This window comes from Cheilinus undulatus, linkage group 9 (genome assembly GCF_018320785.1).
Source record: "Cheilinus undulatus linkage group 9, ASM1832078v1, whole genome shotgun sequence".
Taxonomy (NCBI): domain Eukaryota; kingdom Metazoa; phylum Chordata; class Actinopteri; order Labriformes; family Labridae; genus Cheilinus; species Cheilinus undulatus.
Window position 1 is genome coordinate 43320317 of NC_054873.1, and position 20075 is coordinate 43340391.

Sequence of the window (20075 nt, forward strand, 5' to 3'; positions counted from 1 at the left end):
GTTTTTCTGCAAAGTAACAGTAACACATCATACGTATGTGGAGAACTGTGGACCTTTTTTTTCAGTTTGTTTCCAAAACTTTCAGTCCTTATTGTTTCTGCTGCTGTGTTGACTGTCACACCTCCTCTGCCTCAACCAGTCATGTCTACGCTGCATCTCGCATCCCTGTTGCATTCAATTTTGAGGAATTTCACAGCTAATGCAGTCCCTGCTGGGGTGACAGCCATAATGTGTGCTTATCAACAAGTATATCTCTGGTCTTATGCCTCCCCCTTAAAGACAAAGTGAATTTGTGGACTAGCAGAAGGTGTGAAGCCCGAGGTAAAGACACTGAGAGAAGCCAAAGAGTCATGTCAACAGTGACATCACTGGATTTTGTGCAAATATGACCCTGCTAGTGTCTACAGCCCTCTATTTGCAAACTGTTTGTATGTGGTGTATGTGTATTCAACAGTTGCTCATAAAGTTTACAGTAGATTAGACTGAATCGGCAACTCCAAATTTAAGGGTAAACAGTTATATACTGTTGCTTCAACTATGATGAAATGTTTTTAAGGAAATAAAAATGTTGTCAAATTTTTATTCTCACCTCCATGAAGGACTGAGATGCCGACTGCAGAACAGGAGATTCAAGTTTGGCAACAGCTCCTCCAGACGAAGCTCCGCCCCCTGTGGCTGAGGTGCAGTGTGTCTGCTGAATATGTTCAGTCAATGAAGACTCTGTCAAGAATCCCATAGAGCACTGGTTGCAGAAGAAGGCATGGTTCCCCTCTAAGATTGAGAGATTCAGTTAAATTAGTAGGTTCCTTAGACTAACATCTTGACAGTAACTTCACAACCTTGTTATCAATAGCTGTTTTGGCCTACAATGTAAGTACTCTGACAAACTGAATCAACAAAGGTCACACTTTGACATATTTAAGGGGCACTTTAATTACCTAATGTTGTGGATCCCGCCACAATCCCACCAGGCAGGCAGTGCGACACTCTGATGTGTTCTTGGAGAGAGTTGATGTCTCCAAACATGTCTGGGCAGTAGTTACAGTGAAATGCTGTGACATTAGTGAACTGGAGCAGGGGAAAACTTGCTGATGCTGTTCCTACACTTCCTCCACTGCCACGGTGAGCTTTGCGCACATGTTCATTGAGGTTGTAGAGTGTTGGCAGTGTTTCCAAGCAGAGGTGACACGTATGGCTCTGCTGTGGCTTATCAGCATGGATGGTCTTTAAATGAATCTCTAACACTGCCAGGCTGTGGAAGTCCCTCTTTGAGCAGTAAGGGCAGGAGTATGTCACTTTACCCCAGTTCCCCCCTCCACCTGTAGAGGTAGACGCCAAAATTACACAAAGACAGTTGAACCAAACCTTGTAAAATAAGTTACGGAGACATATTACCAGACTGGCAAATCTAAAATAATGCAACTACTGCACCATACCTCCACCTTGATGGCCCAGGCTAATCCCAATGTCATCCCCAGTGTCGGTACCTCTTCTGCGGCTTCGTTCACTGCCTTGGCTTGGCTTTAGGGTGGAGTCTGGCGTGGAGCCTCTCTCCAGGCTGGCACTTGAGTCTGGAGTTGCTGAGCTCATTGAGGCCACACTGCCAAGTGCAGGATCTGGACTAGCAGCGCTGTGAATGGAGGAGTCAGGCTGGCGATGGCTGTCTAGGTGGCAGTAAACATCTTCCACTGAAGGGAACTGTTCTGAGCAGACAGGGCATCTGGATTCACAGAAAAAAAGATGGTTATTAATCCATCACACTTTAAATTAAATCAGTGGTAAGAAAAATTTAAAAATCAAAGTAATGAAGTACTTGTGCTTTCGGTTGGCATGCTGCGTTTCAATATGCGTGAGGAGAGACGGCTCATCGAGAAAGATCTCAGGACAATGGATGCATTGCAAGTCAGCTCTGTCAGACAGCTGGGGGTGTCTGGTTAGGACGTGTTTCTCCAACTCGTCTGTAAGGCTGAATGTCTCCTCACAGTAATCGCACATATACAAGTCCTGCTCCAGATCACCATCTCCTCCTGATCCCTTCTTCCCACCGTCTCTCTCACTCCTCAGGGCAAGGTGCTCTCTGTTCTTGCGGTGAGCCTGAACAGTAAGAGAGCAGATTTAGCTGCAATCAAAAACCTCCTCTTATTTCTATTTAACTCATGAACTCATTCATAAAAGGAAATGATGGGAATGTAAGTTGTTCAGTAATAAAAAATGGTAGCATTAAAGCATGAAAGCATCAGTTGTTTACCTGCATGTGGCTCTGCAGTGATGAGGTGGAGGAGAAGCCACGTTTACACACGCTGCACTTGAATGGTTTGCTGGAGCTGAATTTTGAAAATACAGAAGAAAAAAACAGAATTTATTTGATGATTCACACAGTTTTAAAGATTGGAATTCAAAAAGCATCAAATTTAAAGAGGCTAAAAGTAACTTTAAAAAAAATCAGTGTAGCGACACCACTAGCCATTAGGCAAACTACAACAGTATTGTGTTGCTTGTACACGACGGTGCAGTCCTTGTGCATGAATGAGCCTTTGGTTTATCGGCTGATACTCACGCAGACCAAGGTGAGTTACTGACGTCATGTATACAGAGGAGTCAGGTAGTGTCCAAGTGAAGTAACAAAATAAAACACTAAATGAGCAACGTGACGTTAGTGTTGTTTGGGTAGCATCTTCGTAAGCAAGCATAATTTAGAATACGTTTTATCAAACATAAAACACTACATTGTATTTCATGGTCCGAAGTCATGCCCTATCATTTCTACAGAAAGATGGCCATCTCTGGATCGGTATTCTTCCCAAGCACAGAGTGAAGCTCCCTCTGCTTCTCGAATGCTCCACCAATATTTACCCTCGATTTCCCCCTGCATTGGTCAAGCTCTCGTTTATCAGCAGACAAAACTATCTTGGTTTTTTAATGTTTACGCTGAGTTTGTGTGGATGTTTGGGTTGAGCTAGCCAATTGTTTACTCGCGGAAGCAGCCTTCTCCATTGCCATTTCTTTCCATTCTACACACCGTAGCCAGGTATAAACAGAGCAGGGGGGGTGCGTGTACTACTAGCTGCCCGAGTTCTTTATAGATGAATGACTCAACAGGCTTATACAGGCAAACAAGGAGGAAATAAAGAGCCTTGTTTTTCACACGGGGATAAAGTGCGCACCAATATATACCCAAAAATGGAAAGTGTGAAAACAGAAAACTTATATATAGCCCCTTTAAATCAACACAAATTTTGCATTTTATAACAATCAGAAGCACATACCTGTGTGTTTTCAAGTGGATCTTTAGGTGATCAGAGCGAGAGAAGGCAGCTTCACACTCCTGACAGCTATACTTCTTATCTCCTGTGTCAGATTATTCGTCAAAACAAACAATAAAACAGAGCTCAAAATACAGAAAACACAGGTGTCAATGTGGCTTCTGAGCTGGGCACTAAACCTTGCCCAACTCAGAAGCCACAATGACAAAAAATATTTTTATGTTAGCATTCATAACCTTAAATATAATACAGAAAACATCCTTGTTTCTTTCTTTTTTTTTTTGACATAACATTTGAACGCAGCATGCTAACATAATAGTTTCATTTATGTTGGAAAAATAGGTGCTAAGAGCTACTATAGAGGGGTTGCCCATATACCTGTGTGGAGTTTGACATGGCGGTCTCTGCTCCTCTTGTGTTTGAACAGGCGGCTGCAGAAAGTACACTTGAAAGGCAGCTTGTCGCTGTGGATCTGCTCGTGGCGCTTCAGGTAGCTCAGGCGGCTGTGGACAACCAAGGAAAGATGGATGAACATGAATTCCCAGTGGCCAGAGGAAAGAAGAATAATTTGAGGCGTTTTTCTATACTTTACAAAGTGGTTTATGAAAAATAAACTACTCCCCTCACACACAAACAACATTTAAGAAGGAAGTAAAGTCTTAAAGTTACATTTTTAGACTACTAATATATAATAAAATCCACTTAAATGTTCCTGAATGGATTATAGTGACTGTTTGGCATAATGACAGTAACCTTGTCTCTTTCAGTTTCACAGTTGAGCAGAAATTTACTACTGATGATACTACCTACATCTATTCAGCAGTTTGACAGGATACCAGATAAAGAGGACAGCTGGGTAAAGGAGGAACACAGAGCTATGATGATGGCTTTATGGTGTATGTGACAGCTGTTCTTAAAATGGGTCTTGAGTCGTTCCCTGGAGAGGTAAGTGAGAAATGTATTCACCTCATTCTTTCCTCTGTTTGCCTCAGTGGTCCATGTTTCCATGGTAATATGAAAATGCTGTTTATTCATGTACACATTGATATTCACGAGTGGTATATGAAGATGGGACCAAACAGTCAAATTTGACACTGGTGTTGATGTCTTCAACACACCAAGTGTTGTGTGAGTTTTATACCTGAAGGACTTGTCACAGAACTGGCAGGGGTACGGCAGACCGGCGCCTCCTTCCTCCTCCCCGCCGGTGGCCATGCCGAGGTCACAGCAGCCGTCTGGCATCTGCGAAGGCGATGCCACATCTTTACTGGAGGGTGAGGAAGGCACCCAGGACAGCCCCGCTGCGTCATCATCACCATCTGACAGAAACACAGAAACAGACATTTTTAAAAATGCATCGATCCATCTGTAGCAAGAAATACACATTTTGCACACAGCTGCAGGATTTATTTAAAAAAACGAGACAGGCAAGCACAGACAGAAAAAGTGGGGGTAAGACAGGAAGCATTAGAATGATTATGAAGAAGTTACATCTTTCTTGGAAGGTAGGAGGCGGGAGAGGCACCCTGTGGGAGTTCAAATGAGAAAAAGAGGATATAAACAAAAAAATAAACACATTTATCCTGGTTACACGCACACATACACCGACAGAAAATGAGGATGGCAGAGATAAAGAGAGAGAGAACGAAAAAGAAGAGAGAGAGAGGGAGAGACACTCCAGCAGTAGCAACATCTAAATAGAAAGCTCCAAGAACTATGTATCCCCGACGGAGCCCAGAAATAAGGACAGAGTGTATTTTCTCTCCCTTCATCCTCCCTCTGCAGCCATCCCTCGTTCCATCCCTCGCCTCACCTCCCCTCCCCTCCCATCCGTCCCCGAGGACCATAGATCCGCCTCATCATATTTTCATTAGGGCCTTGGCAGATTGAAACGTCGGAAAAGCGATTAGGAGATGTGGAGAGCAGAGCGGAAAGATGGCGATATTCACTCCCTTTATCTGTCATACATAGGAGATTATGCATTGCTCCTTTCCTTTTTTCCTGTCTCCCTCTTTTTTCCCCTCCTGTGCAGTCTGGCTCAGAGGCGACAAAAAGGCCAAGACTCCTTTAATAGACACTTCAGAATGGGTTCAAGGCGACAAAAGAGGGGGCTGAATAATGCTTGATATTGTTCTGCTCCTCTTTGTGTGCTCTGTGAAGCACAGTAAGGCTATTTAGCATTTGCCTGAAAAATGTAAAGGAGGGAGAGCAGATCAAGAGAGAGGGAAGGCTGTTTTCTTAGCTTTTATCTGATATCTACATCAACTAGGCCAGCAACAAATCAAAGAGAGAAAATAAGGAAACTAGAGTGATATGACAGAGAGAGGGAGAGGAAAAAGTCTGACGTGATTTGTGCCAATATTCATCACAAGGCCAATACTCCATCACATGAGCACAGACACATGTGCAGAAGAGAAGTTTCTCCTGATAATTTTAGAAACCTCTCTAAAGCACACTCCGTTTTACCTCAACAAACTCCTACCACAATCTTGTGTGTCTGCTCTGTGTGTGCGTGTGCGGTCTACTGTGTATTGTGGCTCGCAGAGAGGGGGTGGAACAGATTCTTGTGATGAATCGATCGCAGAGAAAATGTAGGCACGGCGATGAGCAAATGGAACTCAGCAGGGGGGTGTGGGTTAAAAAAATTGTAAAAGCATTACTTATAAATTTGACTGGAAGCAAGAATGAAAATAAAAAAAGGCTTAAGAAAATATATGAAATAGAGATATCAACATGAAGCCTAACAGCAAGGCAAGAGGGAGAGAGAAAGTAAGTGACTGAGTGAGTGAGAGAGACAGATGGGGCAGAGGGAGACAGAAAAATTGAGAGCATGAAGAAGGATGAAGAAGTGAATTGAGGTATTGATAGTGAAAGAGAAAAACAAACACCATGTCATGCCAGGGATCACAGTGATTAAAAACAAGAGTGCATCGATCAGAACATCGATCAGAAAAATGAAATACTGCAGACAATGATATGAGTATACTTTGGAGCAAGACAGAAACCTTAAACAAGCATTACGGGTGTTTCATTCAAGGAAACTCAGAAAGATGCAGCTTCAAAAGTCTTAACTTCATTCTCAGTTTTTTTCATAAGTCTGAGATATCAGATTTCTTCGCTAAGTGGTGTTACAATGCATCAAGTGCCTGAATTCATAAAGGGTGGGCCCCCATTTAACTTTACAGAAACTGTATTTAAAATAAAATTATGCTGTCTACCAATCAGAAACATAAAAACAAGTCACGTCATCACACGAAAGGCTCAACAGAGGGAGGAAGAAAATAATTTGCATGCATGAGCATTTAGTTCTCAGACATGTGAAAGCTACATCAACAGCCAGGCCATTATTTTGGGCTGAGCTGAAAAAACTACTTCAAATGTTGACGATACTAGGTCAGTAATGTGTATCCATCTGAAGTAAATGCTGATGCTGATGCAATCCATGTGGCCGATATCGATACATAGAGCTCAGAAAAAGTTCAAGCAGGAAAACTGCTCTACTCATTCATTAGTCCGAACTCGTTCATATCTCCCCCTTCTTCCATTTTTTCTCTCTCCCGCTCAAGTGGGTGACCACTCTCTAAGCCAATCAGATTCTACCAAATCTCATTTCAAAGATATTTCTCCTACAGTCAGCCAGTTGTTTCACTGTGGATGCTGCAACCCTCCCCCACCCCAGCCATCTCCATTCAGTTCATCATCAAAGAGTCCAGATCATCATAGGTCCTCTGCTACTCTCATACTGCATGGTAAATGGACTTGAGCTTGTATAGGACTTTTCTAATCATCTGATAACTCAAAGCACTTTTACACACCTACCCATCCACTCACAGAGGTTGCTATGGAGAATTGGCCATTAGCCCAATCCCATTTATACACTCCAACACCCATTTATACACCACTGATGCAGCAGTTGGGTTTAAGTGTCTTGCCCAAGGACACATCGACATGTGACTACAGGAGCTAATGATCGAACCTACAACCTTCCAAATGTGAGACAACTTACTCTACCTACTGAGCCACAGTCGCCCGTATACCTGAGGTATACGGTCCAGCTTCTCAGAAGTCTCCTCATCTGATCCTGCAGCCCCCTTATCAACACCACCACCAGTGTTTAGACTCTGGAAGGGTAACCTATTCCTGCTGTTTGCCTCACTACCGCCCGTTGAGGGAGACAAATCTGGCCTTAAAATCATAAAGTGTATGGCCAGCTGAAACCCTCCGAGTCTGATGATGAACAAAGAAACAGACTACAGATTAATTATGGCTATTGGTACTTGCCTTATTCAAACATACAGCTGTTATTTGTTGGCTAATAGGCCGACATTTACACTTGATATACCTGACATTTCATGGCACTAACAACTAACAGGCAAAGAGACATAGAATGTAAGACATTCAGATATGTGCAACAGAAATGTGACGTGATTGTGGCAAAAACCAAAATCATGATTATCTTGATTACTATTGAGATTATAAACTATGAATATGATTACTTCTTACATGACACTTTTAAGCCACTTTGTGCTGGAAAAATGATCATGCTGCACTGAGGGACAGCCAGATGATAAAAACGGAGGTATTTTGCATTCTTCTGAGTTCGACTCCTTAAAGCCAAACCAGTTCTGTATGGGCACTTGTATTTAATTAAATGGTGTTTTATTTTTGAAATGAGAACAAAAAAAATCTAAGACTTAGTATTTTTCTATATTTTTGTTTATATAATAAGAAAAAAACAGGAAAGGCAAAGGTTTAGTTATGTGATTTTCTTTGATGTTCATCTAAATAGAACAGGGGAACATAATAACTAAATGTTAATCCATCTATAATTTATTTGTTTAATATTCAGTGCAGGACTGACTTTTGAAAAATGAAAAGAAAAAAGAATCCTTATTAAATAATTATAAAAAGTAGGCAAAATACCAGTTTTATTTTCCAACTTACTATTTTAGTCTGGATCAAAAACAGGAAACTAACAAAAATAGTCCAACAAGGCATGCAGCACAGGAACTGTTTAATCACAATTATCTTGATTTCATGAATGTGGGAAGCCAAAATTGTAACTGAAATTAAAAATAGATTATCTGCACAAAACCACAAGAAAGAAAGAAATAAAAAAATACTCCACTCCACACTGCTCATTGTCGTTCTACTGCTTTATTTAAATAGTAAGACAATGAGCCAGCAAGAACAAATTCCAGATCCTGACATGGTAGTCCAGAAAAGCCCAAACATACAAGCTCATCTGTAAAACACGGTGGAGGTAATGCCATGGCTTGGGCTTGCATGTCTTCTTCTGGGACGGGCCCATTAATCCTCATTGATGATGTAACACATGATGGCAGCAGGAATGAACTCAGAAGTCTACAGAAACATTTTGCTTGCCAATTTAAAGAAAGATGCAACCAAACTGATTGGGAGATCCTTCATCATGCAGCTAGATAATGACCCAAAACACACTCCCAAAACAACAAAGGAGTTTATCAGGGGCAAGGAGTTATCTCCTAAGCTGTGTATCAGATCCAGATGTAAATACATGGAAATAAAAGCTAAAATGTTGATCTCTTGGTCTCATATTCATCTTTTTGTGTCAAACCCAAATGTTTTCAGTCTACAGCAAAAATAAATGAACTGGGCCCACCGTTACAATGCTTTTGGAGGGGAGTGTATGTATTGTATGAATGATAAATTCTATCACGCAAAATATAGATCGAATGAAGCATGGGACTGCTGCCACACCTGCTGTGTGAGTTAGGTGTAGTGAGAATGGCATATATTATGATTAGCATTGATTTCTTTTGATTGGATGATTATGGCAAACTTGAGTTATGCTTTAGTAGAGGAACCTCTTTGTAGCAGACTTATTCAGCAACACTTGAGATAGGATATATGTTAGTGGTAAAGCTGTAAAAGAAATATGCAACTTCAGCACAGTTCACAATGCCATGACATTGATTCACCTGTGACACCTTCACTATGGCATAAAGGAGGGACAGGGTGATCCCCTTCAGTGTCATTTATGGAGGTAGTAACATGGGCATTACTGAGGCAAAAAAACAGCGAAAACAGGACCTCAGTGTTGTGGTTGTGCATGAATTGCTGAATATGTGGAGCTAGATTGTGCCTTGCTCTCTAGTCGTCCTGCCAAACTGAAACACAGTGTGAACTGAAAGACAGGGACACTATATATCACACCATCATGATATCGATATGGATGTCTGGAGATAAAAAAAAGACATGGGAGTTTTATAAAGTTGGGGAATTGCACTGTGAAAACACCTCTGGTACAACTTAAACTGATAGTTTAACCACTGCATTTGATCAATGACTAATCCAGTAAGTCACAAAAGAACCCAGAACAACATCTAAAGACCTTCCGGCCTCATTTGACTCAGTCAAGGTTAGTGTTGATGATTCAACAATAAGAAAGAGACTGGGCAAAAAACACTGGCATCCATGGCAATGGAGTTCTAAGGCCAAAATCACTGCTGACCAAAAAGAACACAAAGGTTTATGTCACATTTGACAAAAAAACATCCTGATGATCCGAGACTTTGGGAAATATTCTGAGGACTGACGAGACAAAAGTTGAACTTTTTAGGAAGGTGTGTGTCCCGTTATATCTGGAGTAGGGATTCAACGGTACTCTATAAAATATTGAACCGTTCGGTCCGAGTTTCGGATGTGTAATTCATTTTGCACTGATGGTTTACAGGCCATTGTGTGTGTGTCTGTATGTGCGTCTGTCCTGGCAGGAGGAAAGCCCTCCCCACGAGTTAATGTCCAATCATTGTTGTTGCTCCACCCACACAGCCCCTCTCACACTGTTTTGGAGCCGGGTTCACGCTGCCACTCTCACACTTAAGCGGATAAAAAAGAAAACGAGCGGAGGAGTTGAGACATTTGAAGAAGCACCAGCTTCATTCAAATCAGCGGTGTGGGTTAATTTTGGTTTCGCCATCAAATACGACGACGAGGGAGTGAAAACTATAGACAGTGTAAGCATCCTGATATAACACTTCCCAAACACAAGACAGTGGAGCAACTCGACTTGTTTCTGTGCTGCGTCATGTCTCCTTCTTGTCTCACCATCACACATCCATCAGCTGTTGGCTGTGCTATCATCAATCAGAAGCTTAGCATGTTTAGCATGATAGGCTGTCGTATACTGCAGCGGTAAACTTAGCCAAACAAACTCTCTTTCAGCGCCATAGAGTCCACTGTTAGTTCCAAAAACCGCAGTTCTATCCCCATTTAAACGCACCCTGCTATTTGTTGGCAGCACAGAGCAGAGACACACACTCGCTCACCAATGCACACACATTTACGTGAATGCTCATCTGTGCATCGCATCCAACACTGTCAAAGCTCATATGAAAAAAAAAGTACACAAAACGATCAAATGAATGATTTCTCTAAATTACAGCAAACGTGTTATTGACAGAAAGATTTCTTTTGAGTGTTTTAAATATGGATGTCCTGAAAGAGGATGAGAAATAGTTTAATTTTACTGATGCAGCTCTTTTTATCTGTTGTAAACTGTGTTTAAAGTAGCCTACTTTCAAAATAATCAAAATGTTTTTTTAATTATTATTGTAATTGTGGCAATGAGAGCTTTAAAACGTACCGTTTGAGTCATAGTTAGACAAGATAAATAATGTTTAAGCATTGATAGCTTATTCAATAAAAGAAGAGTTAGTTTAAACATTTCTAAATAGACCTGAATGCTTGGCAATTATGACTTATAGCTGAATAAAGGAAATATTATCCACCAATCTATTTTTTTCCAAAATTGAAAAAAAAAGTGTAATATTATTCAGTACACCAATGCTACTGGAATTTGTTTACTGTAAAATACAGTTTTTACTGACAAGCAAAATAAAGATATACTTTGGGGAGAAAAAAAAACTTCTTGTTATGCATAAAACACATACCGAAACTGAACCAAAAAACGTGGCCCAAAAACTGAGGTACGGACCATAACGTGGGTTACCTGTACCCTTGTACCCCTAATCTGGAGTAAAACTAACTCAGCATTTCATGAGGAGAACATCATACCAACAGTCAAACATGGTGGTGGTAGTATGATGGTGTGGGACTACTTTGCTGCTTCAGGACTTGGATGACTTGTCGTAACTGATGGAACCATGAATTCTGCTTAAGAGGATCTGGCTGCAGACCTCTGTGGAGGGCATTTGGATGCAGACCTTTACAATTGGGCGACCTTAACTGGTGGGCGGGAAGTGACATACATTAACCAACCACAAACTAAAGAAAACCCAAAGAGGGTTTGAGCTAGGCACTCAAACCCTAAAGGGTTAGGGTAAAGGGGAGCGGGAGGGGGATTAAATTAGAAATAGCACACCACAAACTAAGGTTAGGGCTAGTACGTCACTTCCAGCCCCACGGTGGAGGCCACCCCACTGTCAAGGTCTGCCAAAAGTGAGCCCAAACTGCCCACCATAGAGGTCTGCAGCCAGACCCCTCTCATAAATACTGAAGGAGAATATCTGGCTATCAGTTTGAGACCTCAAGCTCAAGTGCACTTGGGTTATGTAGCAGGAAGATGATCCAAAACACACAAGAAAGTCTACCTCTGAATGTTGTAGAAAATAACAAATAAATGGAAGGTTTAGGAGCAGCTTCAAATTCAGACTCTAATGTGGCTAATTGGAAACAATTCTGCAAAGAAGAGTGGTCCAAAATTCCTCCACAGTGAATGTGAAAGACTCATTACCAGTTATCACAAACATTTGCAAAGTTAGGGACAGCAAAACAATTATAAGACATTCATGCTTCTTGAAAATAAAACAGATGCACATAAATCACATAACACATTTGGTGTCTTTCCTTTGGAGTGGCGAGGCGAGGTATTGAAATGAAGCTACAAAATCTGTGTTGTGATTCAATACAGCAGGTATCCCATGTGTTACCATGTTGGTACTGGATTTCAATACTCATCCATTAGTGTGAATGGCATGAAAATAAAATACAACCATGCAATGATATCAGTTGAATTATTTATCTTGTGAATGATGCAAGACTTGTTAAAGTACTGTACAACTAGAAAACACAAATCCAGCCTTCCTTCGACAGCAAGGCAAACTTATACCTTCTCAAACAATTTCAACATAAACTCTCACCTAATGTCCCTTTTTCTTTAGACACAAAGAAACACTCAACCCATTAATGAGGGTTGTGATCAAACAACTCGATCTCAGGGACATGCTTGTGAGTAGAAAAAGCCTCCACAGAGCTGGTGTGGACACATCAGGACCATTAAAGACAGACCAGTGTGAGTCAGTTACATGGTCAAGTTTGTGAGGTGGGAAAATAGGAGAGACACAGAGAGATGGGGAGAGAATGAACAAGAGGGGGATTCAGTCAGAGCAAGAGGGAGAAATCACTTTTTTGAGGGGGGGATGGAGGGGTGTCGAGAAAGAAGGGGAGGAGAGATTAGCGTCATTAAAGAGCCCTAATCCTCTGACTAGCGTGGCTGGCGCTAAAATGGAGGATCACACGGCTTTTTAACGGCGCCTTTGTCAGTCGGCCGCGAGGGGACCTGGCAAGACAAGGCCGAATGGCAAACTGGGAGAAACTGGAGGATGGGGAGGGGGGGCGAAGAAAATTTCAATGAAAAGTTAAATTAGAGAAGCATCCTCGAGAGAAGATGAGGAGGACGGCTGGTGGAGGGAGGGGGACTGAGGAGAAAGAAAAAGGGAGAAAAAGTAGTCAAAAAAAAGAGAAACAGGCAGGAGCAGGCGGACGCCGACACACGCTGTTCCGACCCCCGTCTCCTCCTCCTCCTCTTTTCTGTTCTTCTCTGGCGAACGAAAACGAACGAGAGGAGCGGAGTGGAGGACCACAGGGCCCCAACAGCTCCGCTCCCGCTTTATCTCTCACTCTGCAGTCCTCTCCTTTCCCATCCATTCCCTCTATCCTTCATCCCTCCCTCTGTCCCCAGCAGTCCCTCTACTCTTCCGTCTTCATCTCTCTTCCACTACCTCCCTCCTTCGCTCCCTCCCTCCGTTAGCTTTCATGTTGTTACTCATTATAGTGCTGACATCTCTCCCTCCATCCCTCCATCCCTCCGACAGTCTCTCCCCTACTGGTGTTGGCCTTCACCCCTGTGTCTCGGCCTGGACGGGACCGAGGGAGGGAGGAGGGGGGAGACGTTCCAGATGGACAGACTCTGAACTCCAGAGGAGAGGGAAGAGATGGAGCTATGAAAGGGGAGACAAGAAAAAGGAGAAAGATAGGAGAAGAGGAGTGAAGACGAGCGGACAGAGAAGAACCCGGGGGTCTGTTAGAAGAAATGGGAAAGATGAGAAAAGAACTAAACAGACCGCCTGAGTCTACCTGAAACGACAGAAGCACAAAAACACACACATGCAAACAACACGCACACGCTCCCCGCGTGTCTCTCTAATAGGCCAGTCAGTGTGGCAACGTGTGGAGGACGCAGCCTTGGTGAAACACTCTAATGAAGAGACACACATGCTGATCAATCTCTCTTTATGTTTCTGCCTCCCCCGTCTTCTTCCCCCCTATCTAAACTCTGCTACTTTGTCATGGCTGTCACACAGAGGGAAAATAAATCAAAGTCCAAAAGTTTATAAGATGAAACTTGTGCTAAAGAAACTTCAGACACTTTAAAAGCAGTCTTTATGTATTTGGACTTAAACAGCAGTCAATATATCTGAAATGCTGCCTTGTTTGTCCAGGTTTCTGCAGGTTTAGGCCAGGAGGTTGTAAACTGACTAACTGATGAAATAAACGTCTTGGCAGTCTGACATGAAACCAGCTCTCAAGAACATTAGTTCAATTAGTTTGCCGTGGATAACAGCATCTGCTAAATGCCTGAAATGGAAATATAATCCATGTTTGTCGTTCTTTCTCTCATTTTTATTGCTTTGATGTTTGAATCAAAGGATCTCAGCTGGTAGCAGCAAAAAGGTTTCTGCTCCCAGCGCTGCTTCTGAAACTGCCTTCTACCTAGAACCGCATGCAAAGATATAAGAAATGAATAATACACAAAGAGATCTGCTCTGTGTAACATGCAATTAACTCAGAGAACAGATTTAAAGGTTTGCTGCGTGTATACAGGTCTGGTACTCCCAGGGCCAGATGGTTATGGCCCAGACCAGCCCACAGCAGTCACCAACATTTTTCTGGGGTTATTTCATTGTGGATTTAGTATAATCAGTACTTTTCTAAAATTAAGAATTGTTAAAAAAAGAAGAAAAAGTAACTTTTTAGCAATTTGATCACGTGCACATTTTCACACACTTGGAAAACAGCTCACCAGTGCCTTGTGTATTAACAACAGAAACACTTGCACCAGGCTTACTGGGTCCTGATTCTGCTACTATTTTTTTATAAGAGTAGGTTGACAGAGTTTCAAGGTGTTTTTGCAGTTTTGTAAGGCTTCCCTTCTTACAATATTGTTTTCCCCAATAATCTTTGTTCCAGGTGAGTTTTATTTATGCTCTCCAGGCACATTTCAGATTGTATTTTTATGATATTAACACTGACCGAATCCTTCCTACCCACTCTTTTGGCTGTGCTTAGCGATGATGGCTCTTCCTGACTCTCACTGTAAGCAGCAAAACTGGGCGAGGGCCAGCAGCTGCTGCCGGGAGGTTCATGTTTCAGATTCATTTCTAGCTGTAACATAGCAACTCTATGCATAGGACTTATCCCTATTGTGGCCTGTATTAAGCAATACAACACCACAGTCCACTAACTTCATTTTAAACTTGGGTGGTAGATTGCAGGTTATATGTTTTGTCTTGTGTTGCACATCTGGCACTACTAGCTTACCAATGCCATCTACACCTGGTGCATTTTCACTAAGCTGTAGGCTTTAAAAAACTGCTGCATTTGGCCATTCAGCTTGTAGGGTTTTCAGATTTTTAATCCACTTTTGCAGCGCCATCTCATATTCTTTTGTGATAGATTTTTTTCTGTTTATTATGACCTTGAGTCTGAGACAGACATGGACAGACCTCCCCAACCAAGTATACTGACTTGCTGATGGATGCAGAACGTTACTGTAAAGGGATGCAGTGAGAGAAGTGAAGAGAGGGAGATGCAGAAAGAGAAAAGGAGTTGTGAAGGGAAATGCTTCTCAAACAATGAGTGCTTGTTTCCACACCTCATGCCTGCAATCTCTCTGATCTATTCATGGCCAACATACCCCAGCCTTCACACCCTAAAACCAGCCTGGCCCACCAGACATTCTTTTGGTTCTCCAGATTAGCCACTCCAAGCCTGACGACTTAAATACAGTTTTGATTTTGTGGAATATAACAAATTAAAATGTTAGTCTACAAGCTGTTTTCAATGAGAAGTTGAGACCAAGCTTAAAATAGATCTTTGATAGCAAAAACTGACAAGAAATGGAAAGTGAGTGAGTGAGAAGGGAGCTGCAACCACTGTTCTGAATAATCAAGCACCACTTAAAAGACTTGGACCGACGCGAAAAACACTAAAATCAAACCTGTTCCGAAAAAAAATAACAAAAGATTCAACATTGTTTTCGTTTTTCACGTGCAGAATTTTGGAAGAAAAAAAATACTCAGTACACAAGGGCCTTACTAAGAATTTTTTAAAAACTGGCACTGCTTTAATATCATACTCTCACTGCAAACTTGTGTTACTTTATCGAGGAATCCTTTCTAACCTGTCCCAAGTTTTGGGTTAGCCGCTTGCCTACTTGATTTCTAATCCTCAAACCGGCCTGTCTCTCTTCCCCTCTGCCTCCCCTTCCTTTAAAAACCCTCCCCCATCTGACCATCCAACTCTCCTTTCCACCTTTCTGTTTGGCCATCGGCCCAGACATGCACCTTTCCCAGCGAGACCCCTGCTGACCTCTCATCCCTCCATCCCTCTCTCGCTTCATCCCTCCTTCCGCGGCTCCCCAGGCCCCCTCCGATGGCCCCAGGCTGCCCCAGGCTTGTGCACACACTTACACATACACACACACACAGCCCCAGACTCACCATAGGGGGCAGAAAAACAACTTCCACCCTTGGCTCACTCTGGGCAGCCCTGCACACACTCAGATTTTCTTACTAACACACAGAAACATACATGAATCACATGTTTACACTATCACAACTACAATGAGCTGTGCATTACCTGAAGTGTAATTGTAAACAGGCGTACCACATAATTGTTTAATATAGCTTCTGTGGCTTGATCTTTATTGTTGTGAAGAACGTCCTGCAGGTTAAAGTAATAGCATCTTCCTCTCCATGGATTCATGCTGAAAGTCATTTAGGCAAACAACAGACTGAATCCAATGTTATTTCAGCAGGAAATAAGATTTTTGTTTTTCTGCATCTTAAGGGATGGAGTTGCACAACTATTTAAAACCATCCTGTCAGTTCAAAGAGTGCATTAAGTCGCATTATTTCATTCTTTGATTGTAATGTTTGAGGGAATCCATAATAATAAAAGTAACGGCTGCCTAAGTAATGATTCATTTCTGAGATTGAAAACAGCGCTACAGCATGAGAAGGGTCTTACAATTTATATTAAAGTATTTTGTTTGCTCTTTTGGTAGTGGTAACTATATCAAGATATAACAAAATTAAAGCAGGTCACTCATTTAAATGGGTGTTGATGTGCTGCAGTCCCTCTTCTCCCCCCCCCAGACAAGCCTGTGATACAATATTCAATTCATGTCTGGGGGAAATGATCAGAGACAGATGCTTTTTTAAGTCTCCGTGTGTTCATTTCTCAGTGCTTTTTGTAACTTGTGCAGATATTTTAGTTCCCTTTCTCTCCTGCAGAGTTATGTTAAGCTGCTACTAAACAACCCCAAAAACACACACTTCCTGATACGGCTATTTCATAATAAATTCGTTGAACAACATAAAAACTGGAAGCTTGTATTATGACAAACTTTTAATAAATCACATGTTTATTATTGAATTAGCTGAACTTTAACTAAGCTAAAATTAGTGTAATGTTTACCGATGCTTCTTTGACCACAATTAGAGCCACAGTCTGATTCTTTGAATCATCTTGGATTTTAAACAATTGAGTCATGAGTTTAGGATCAACATGGATTCACCGCAATCTTACTGGTTTCAATGATTTCAATATACATCTTCTTTAATTCTTATCTTATGTCTTCAGATTCAAACTTAGCAGGCAGGGGTGATGGTTAAAAACAAGAAACAACTAGTTTTTGTAGTTGACTTCCTCACTGTACCGTAAATAAGCTAATTTCTATAACACAAATATCACATAAGCCATGTTTCCAATGAGAAAACAATTTCAGCAATACAAATGAGCCTCTTATTGAGTAAAAATAGTACGTGTGATAAGTAATGGTGCAACTGTGGCTCAGAAGGTAGAGTCCGTCGTCTCACAATCAGAAATGGGTTTGATCTCTAGCACCTGCAGTCACATGTGATGTTTCCTTGGGCTGGACACTTAAATTTGCTCCCACTGCTTCGTCAGTGGCATGTAAACGGGTAGGGATGTGTTTGAATGGGATTAGTTAGTCTAATGGCCAATTCTCCACAGCAAACCCTGCCATCAGTGTGAATGTGGAGTGAATGCAGTGAAGCCATTCTCCACTGTAAAGAGCCTCATATAGACAAAGTTCATGGTTAGCTCATCATGAAAATCACTGAATGTGAAATCAGGTAAGATGCTTTATTTTAGAAGTTCATTGGCGGTAGGTGATTTTTTGACAGAGGAGTATACAAAGAAAAACAAGGGTGAAGCTTTTGTAATAGGGCAGTAAACTGCTGCAGTGTTAGGCTCAAGACAAACCAAGTTCATCCATTCCTTTACTCATGTTAAAGACAGACTGACAGAGACACTCTGCAAAGCACACATGGTCATTTAATGTTGGCATCTAATCTTAGCAGAGAAATCATTTTAAGCCAATTGCTGTGCAGCAACTCATGTTCACTGTAAATACTGACACCACTCTGACATGAGAAAGAGGTGATGCTGTTTGGTCGGTGAATATGCAAATCCACTTGGCTGTGCTCCTTGAGTGTTAGAGGAAACATACAAAGACAGGGCTCAGCCTGGGCTGTTATCCATCAGCAATCACTCTGTTATGCTTCTTTTATTTACACGCCACTGTGGTTGGTAGATTGAGCTATTGGTTGCCTCCGTGTAGCCTCCAGTGTAGTGCTACAACTAAACACATGAAGACAGTGTTGAAAAAAAAAACTATTTCGTGGCAGACGTACTTCCAGTGAAGGTATTCATAGAGGTTTGCTACCCACCACTAACTCATGAGTTGGCATGGTAACTAAAAAACTAAGCACAGCTTACTGGCTGCCATAAATCAAAAGAAGCACACAAAAGTGAGGACTGTTTAAATGGTCACATTGGTAAGTTGAAACTACCTGATGTGTAGTCAGTCCGAGGCAGCTGTGAATGATGCAGAAGCATAAATTCAGTCTCTAACAGACATTTTTTCATAGCACTTCCAACAACAGGCCTCCAGATTGACCTGTTTGTAAAATTCTGTTTTAAAGGGGTGTTTAAGTCTCATGAGATGGTAACAACTGAGTCACTTGAGTCTGGAAAACACACCACAAATGTGTTGAAATTAACTAGGCACAGCAGTTTACACATATGCAAACGGCTGTTTCCCTGGCCCGTGCTTGGAGGACCCACAGTCCTCTGCTGCTGTCCTTGTAGCTCACACGGGACACAGTCTGCCGGGACAAACGCACACACTCACATACACAACAGACAAAATCATACACAGAAGTTCCAGAGTGAGGACAGACAGAAAGGACGATACGACAGTCTGTCCGGGGCCTGAGCCCTTGAGGATAGGATGGTTGGACACACAAACACACTAAGCAGGCTGTGGGGACCCTCACCTTCTGCCCTGGGAATGGGTCCGGCTGCTTTGGACGCTTTTGGGCGCCAACTGCTCCATATGGGCAGTGTGTGTTTGTGTGAGTGTGTGAGTGTGTTTGAGGGCAGAAGGTTAGGGGCAGGGGGCTAAGGATGGGGGTGGGTGGACAGTGAGCTGGCAGATGACAAGTTTGTCCCTACCACACAGAATACAGAAGTATACTGTACACAAACATAAGTAGAAAATGCACGCAAAGCATACAACATGAAAACAACAGCTCAGTGGTGAAGGTCAGAGCAGGTTACAGAGTAATAAAGTTCATTCAGACTGAGAAAACTAGGCAGTTATATATCTGAGGCTTCAACTATCAAGTAGGAGAGTCCAGCAGTGTCAGATGAGAGGTTAGAAGTCAGGTGTTAGGAATTTAAATTAAACTTTAAGAAAACGTTTTGAGGCGATACTACACATCCTGCATTACCAAGATTTCAACAATTGTGGCAAAACAGATAAATATAAGTTATTATATCCTGTCCTTTCTGCATGCAAGCATCAAACATCACCTTGCCCTGCACAACATCTCATGCTTGCTGTCCATACTGTATTCATCAAAAATTGCCCTGTGAATGTCAGGCTCCCCCTTCTTAAGAGTACAGCTTTGAGCGCTTTTATTTTACATGCTGACAAACACAAGGGTGGCCTTTCCCACAGACGACCTTCGACAGCTGTGAGCCAAGTAGTTTTGCCTTGGTATTAACAGAAGTCAGAGTATAAGATTTCAAGATTTTTTTAAGCGAGCTAATAAGCTCAGTTGGGTGAAGAAAGTTAAAGAAAACCGGGAAAATAAACTTCCTGGTGACACTCCTGATGCCTTGCCATCTCCCTTTTTCCTTGTTCCTTGAATTCCCTCGGGGAACAACAATAGGAAGAAATATAACCAAACTGATTTTGTCACCACAGTCACTCAT

At 42.0% G+C, this 20075-nt stretch overlaps 1 protein-coding gene across 5 annotated transcripts in view; it reads right to left on the bottom strand.

Annotated features, from left to right (window-relative positions):
• Window positions 1-20075, bottom strand: part of znf423 (zinc finger protein 423) — a 258994-nt gene that overhangs the window by 146330 nt on the left and 92589 nt on the right. For 4 of the 5 annotated variants that reach the window (XM_041795671.1, XM_041795668.1, XM_041795669.1 and 1 more), the window contains exons 4-11: window positions 4405-4582; window positions 3642-3766; window positions 3267-3348; window positions 2249-2324; window positions 1814-2094; window positions 1437-1720; window positions 939-1319; window positions 590-771 (exon numbers count right to left, since the gene is read on the bottom strand). In XM_041795671.1, coding sequence (XP_041651605.1) covers window positions 590-771; window positions 939-1319; window positions 1437-1720; window positions 1814-2094; window positions 2249-2324; window positions 3267-3348; window positions 3642-3766; window positions 4405-4582 — 1589 coding nt within the window. The remainder of the gene's footprint in view (window positions 1-589; window positions 772-938; window positions 1320-1436; window positions 1721-1813; window positions 2095-2248; window positions 2325-3266; window positions 3349-3641; window positions 3767-4404; window positions 4583-20075) is intronic. The other variant, XM_041795670.1, reaches the window with a different exon arrangement.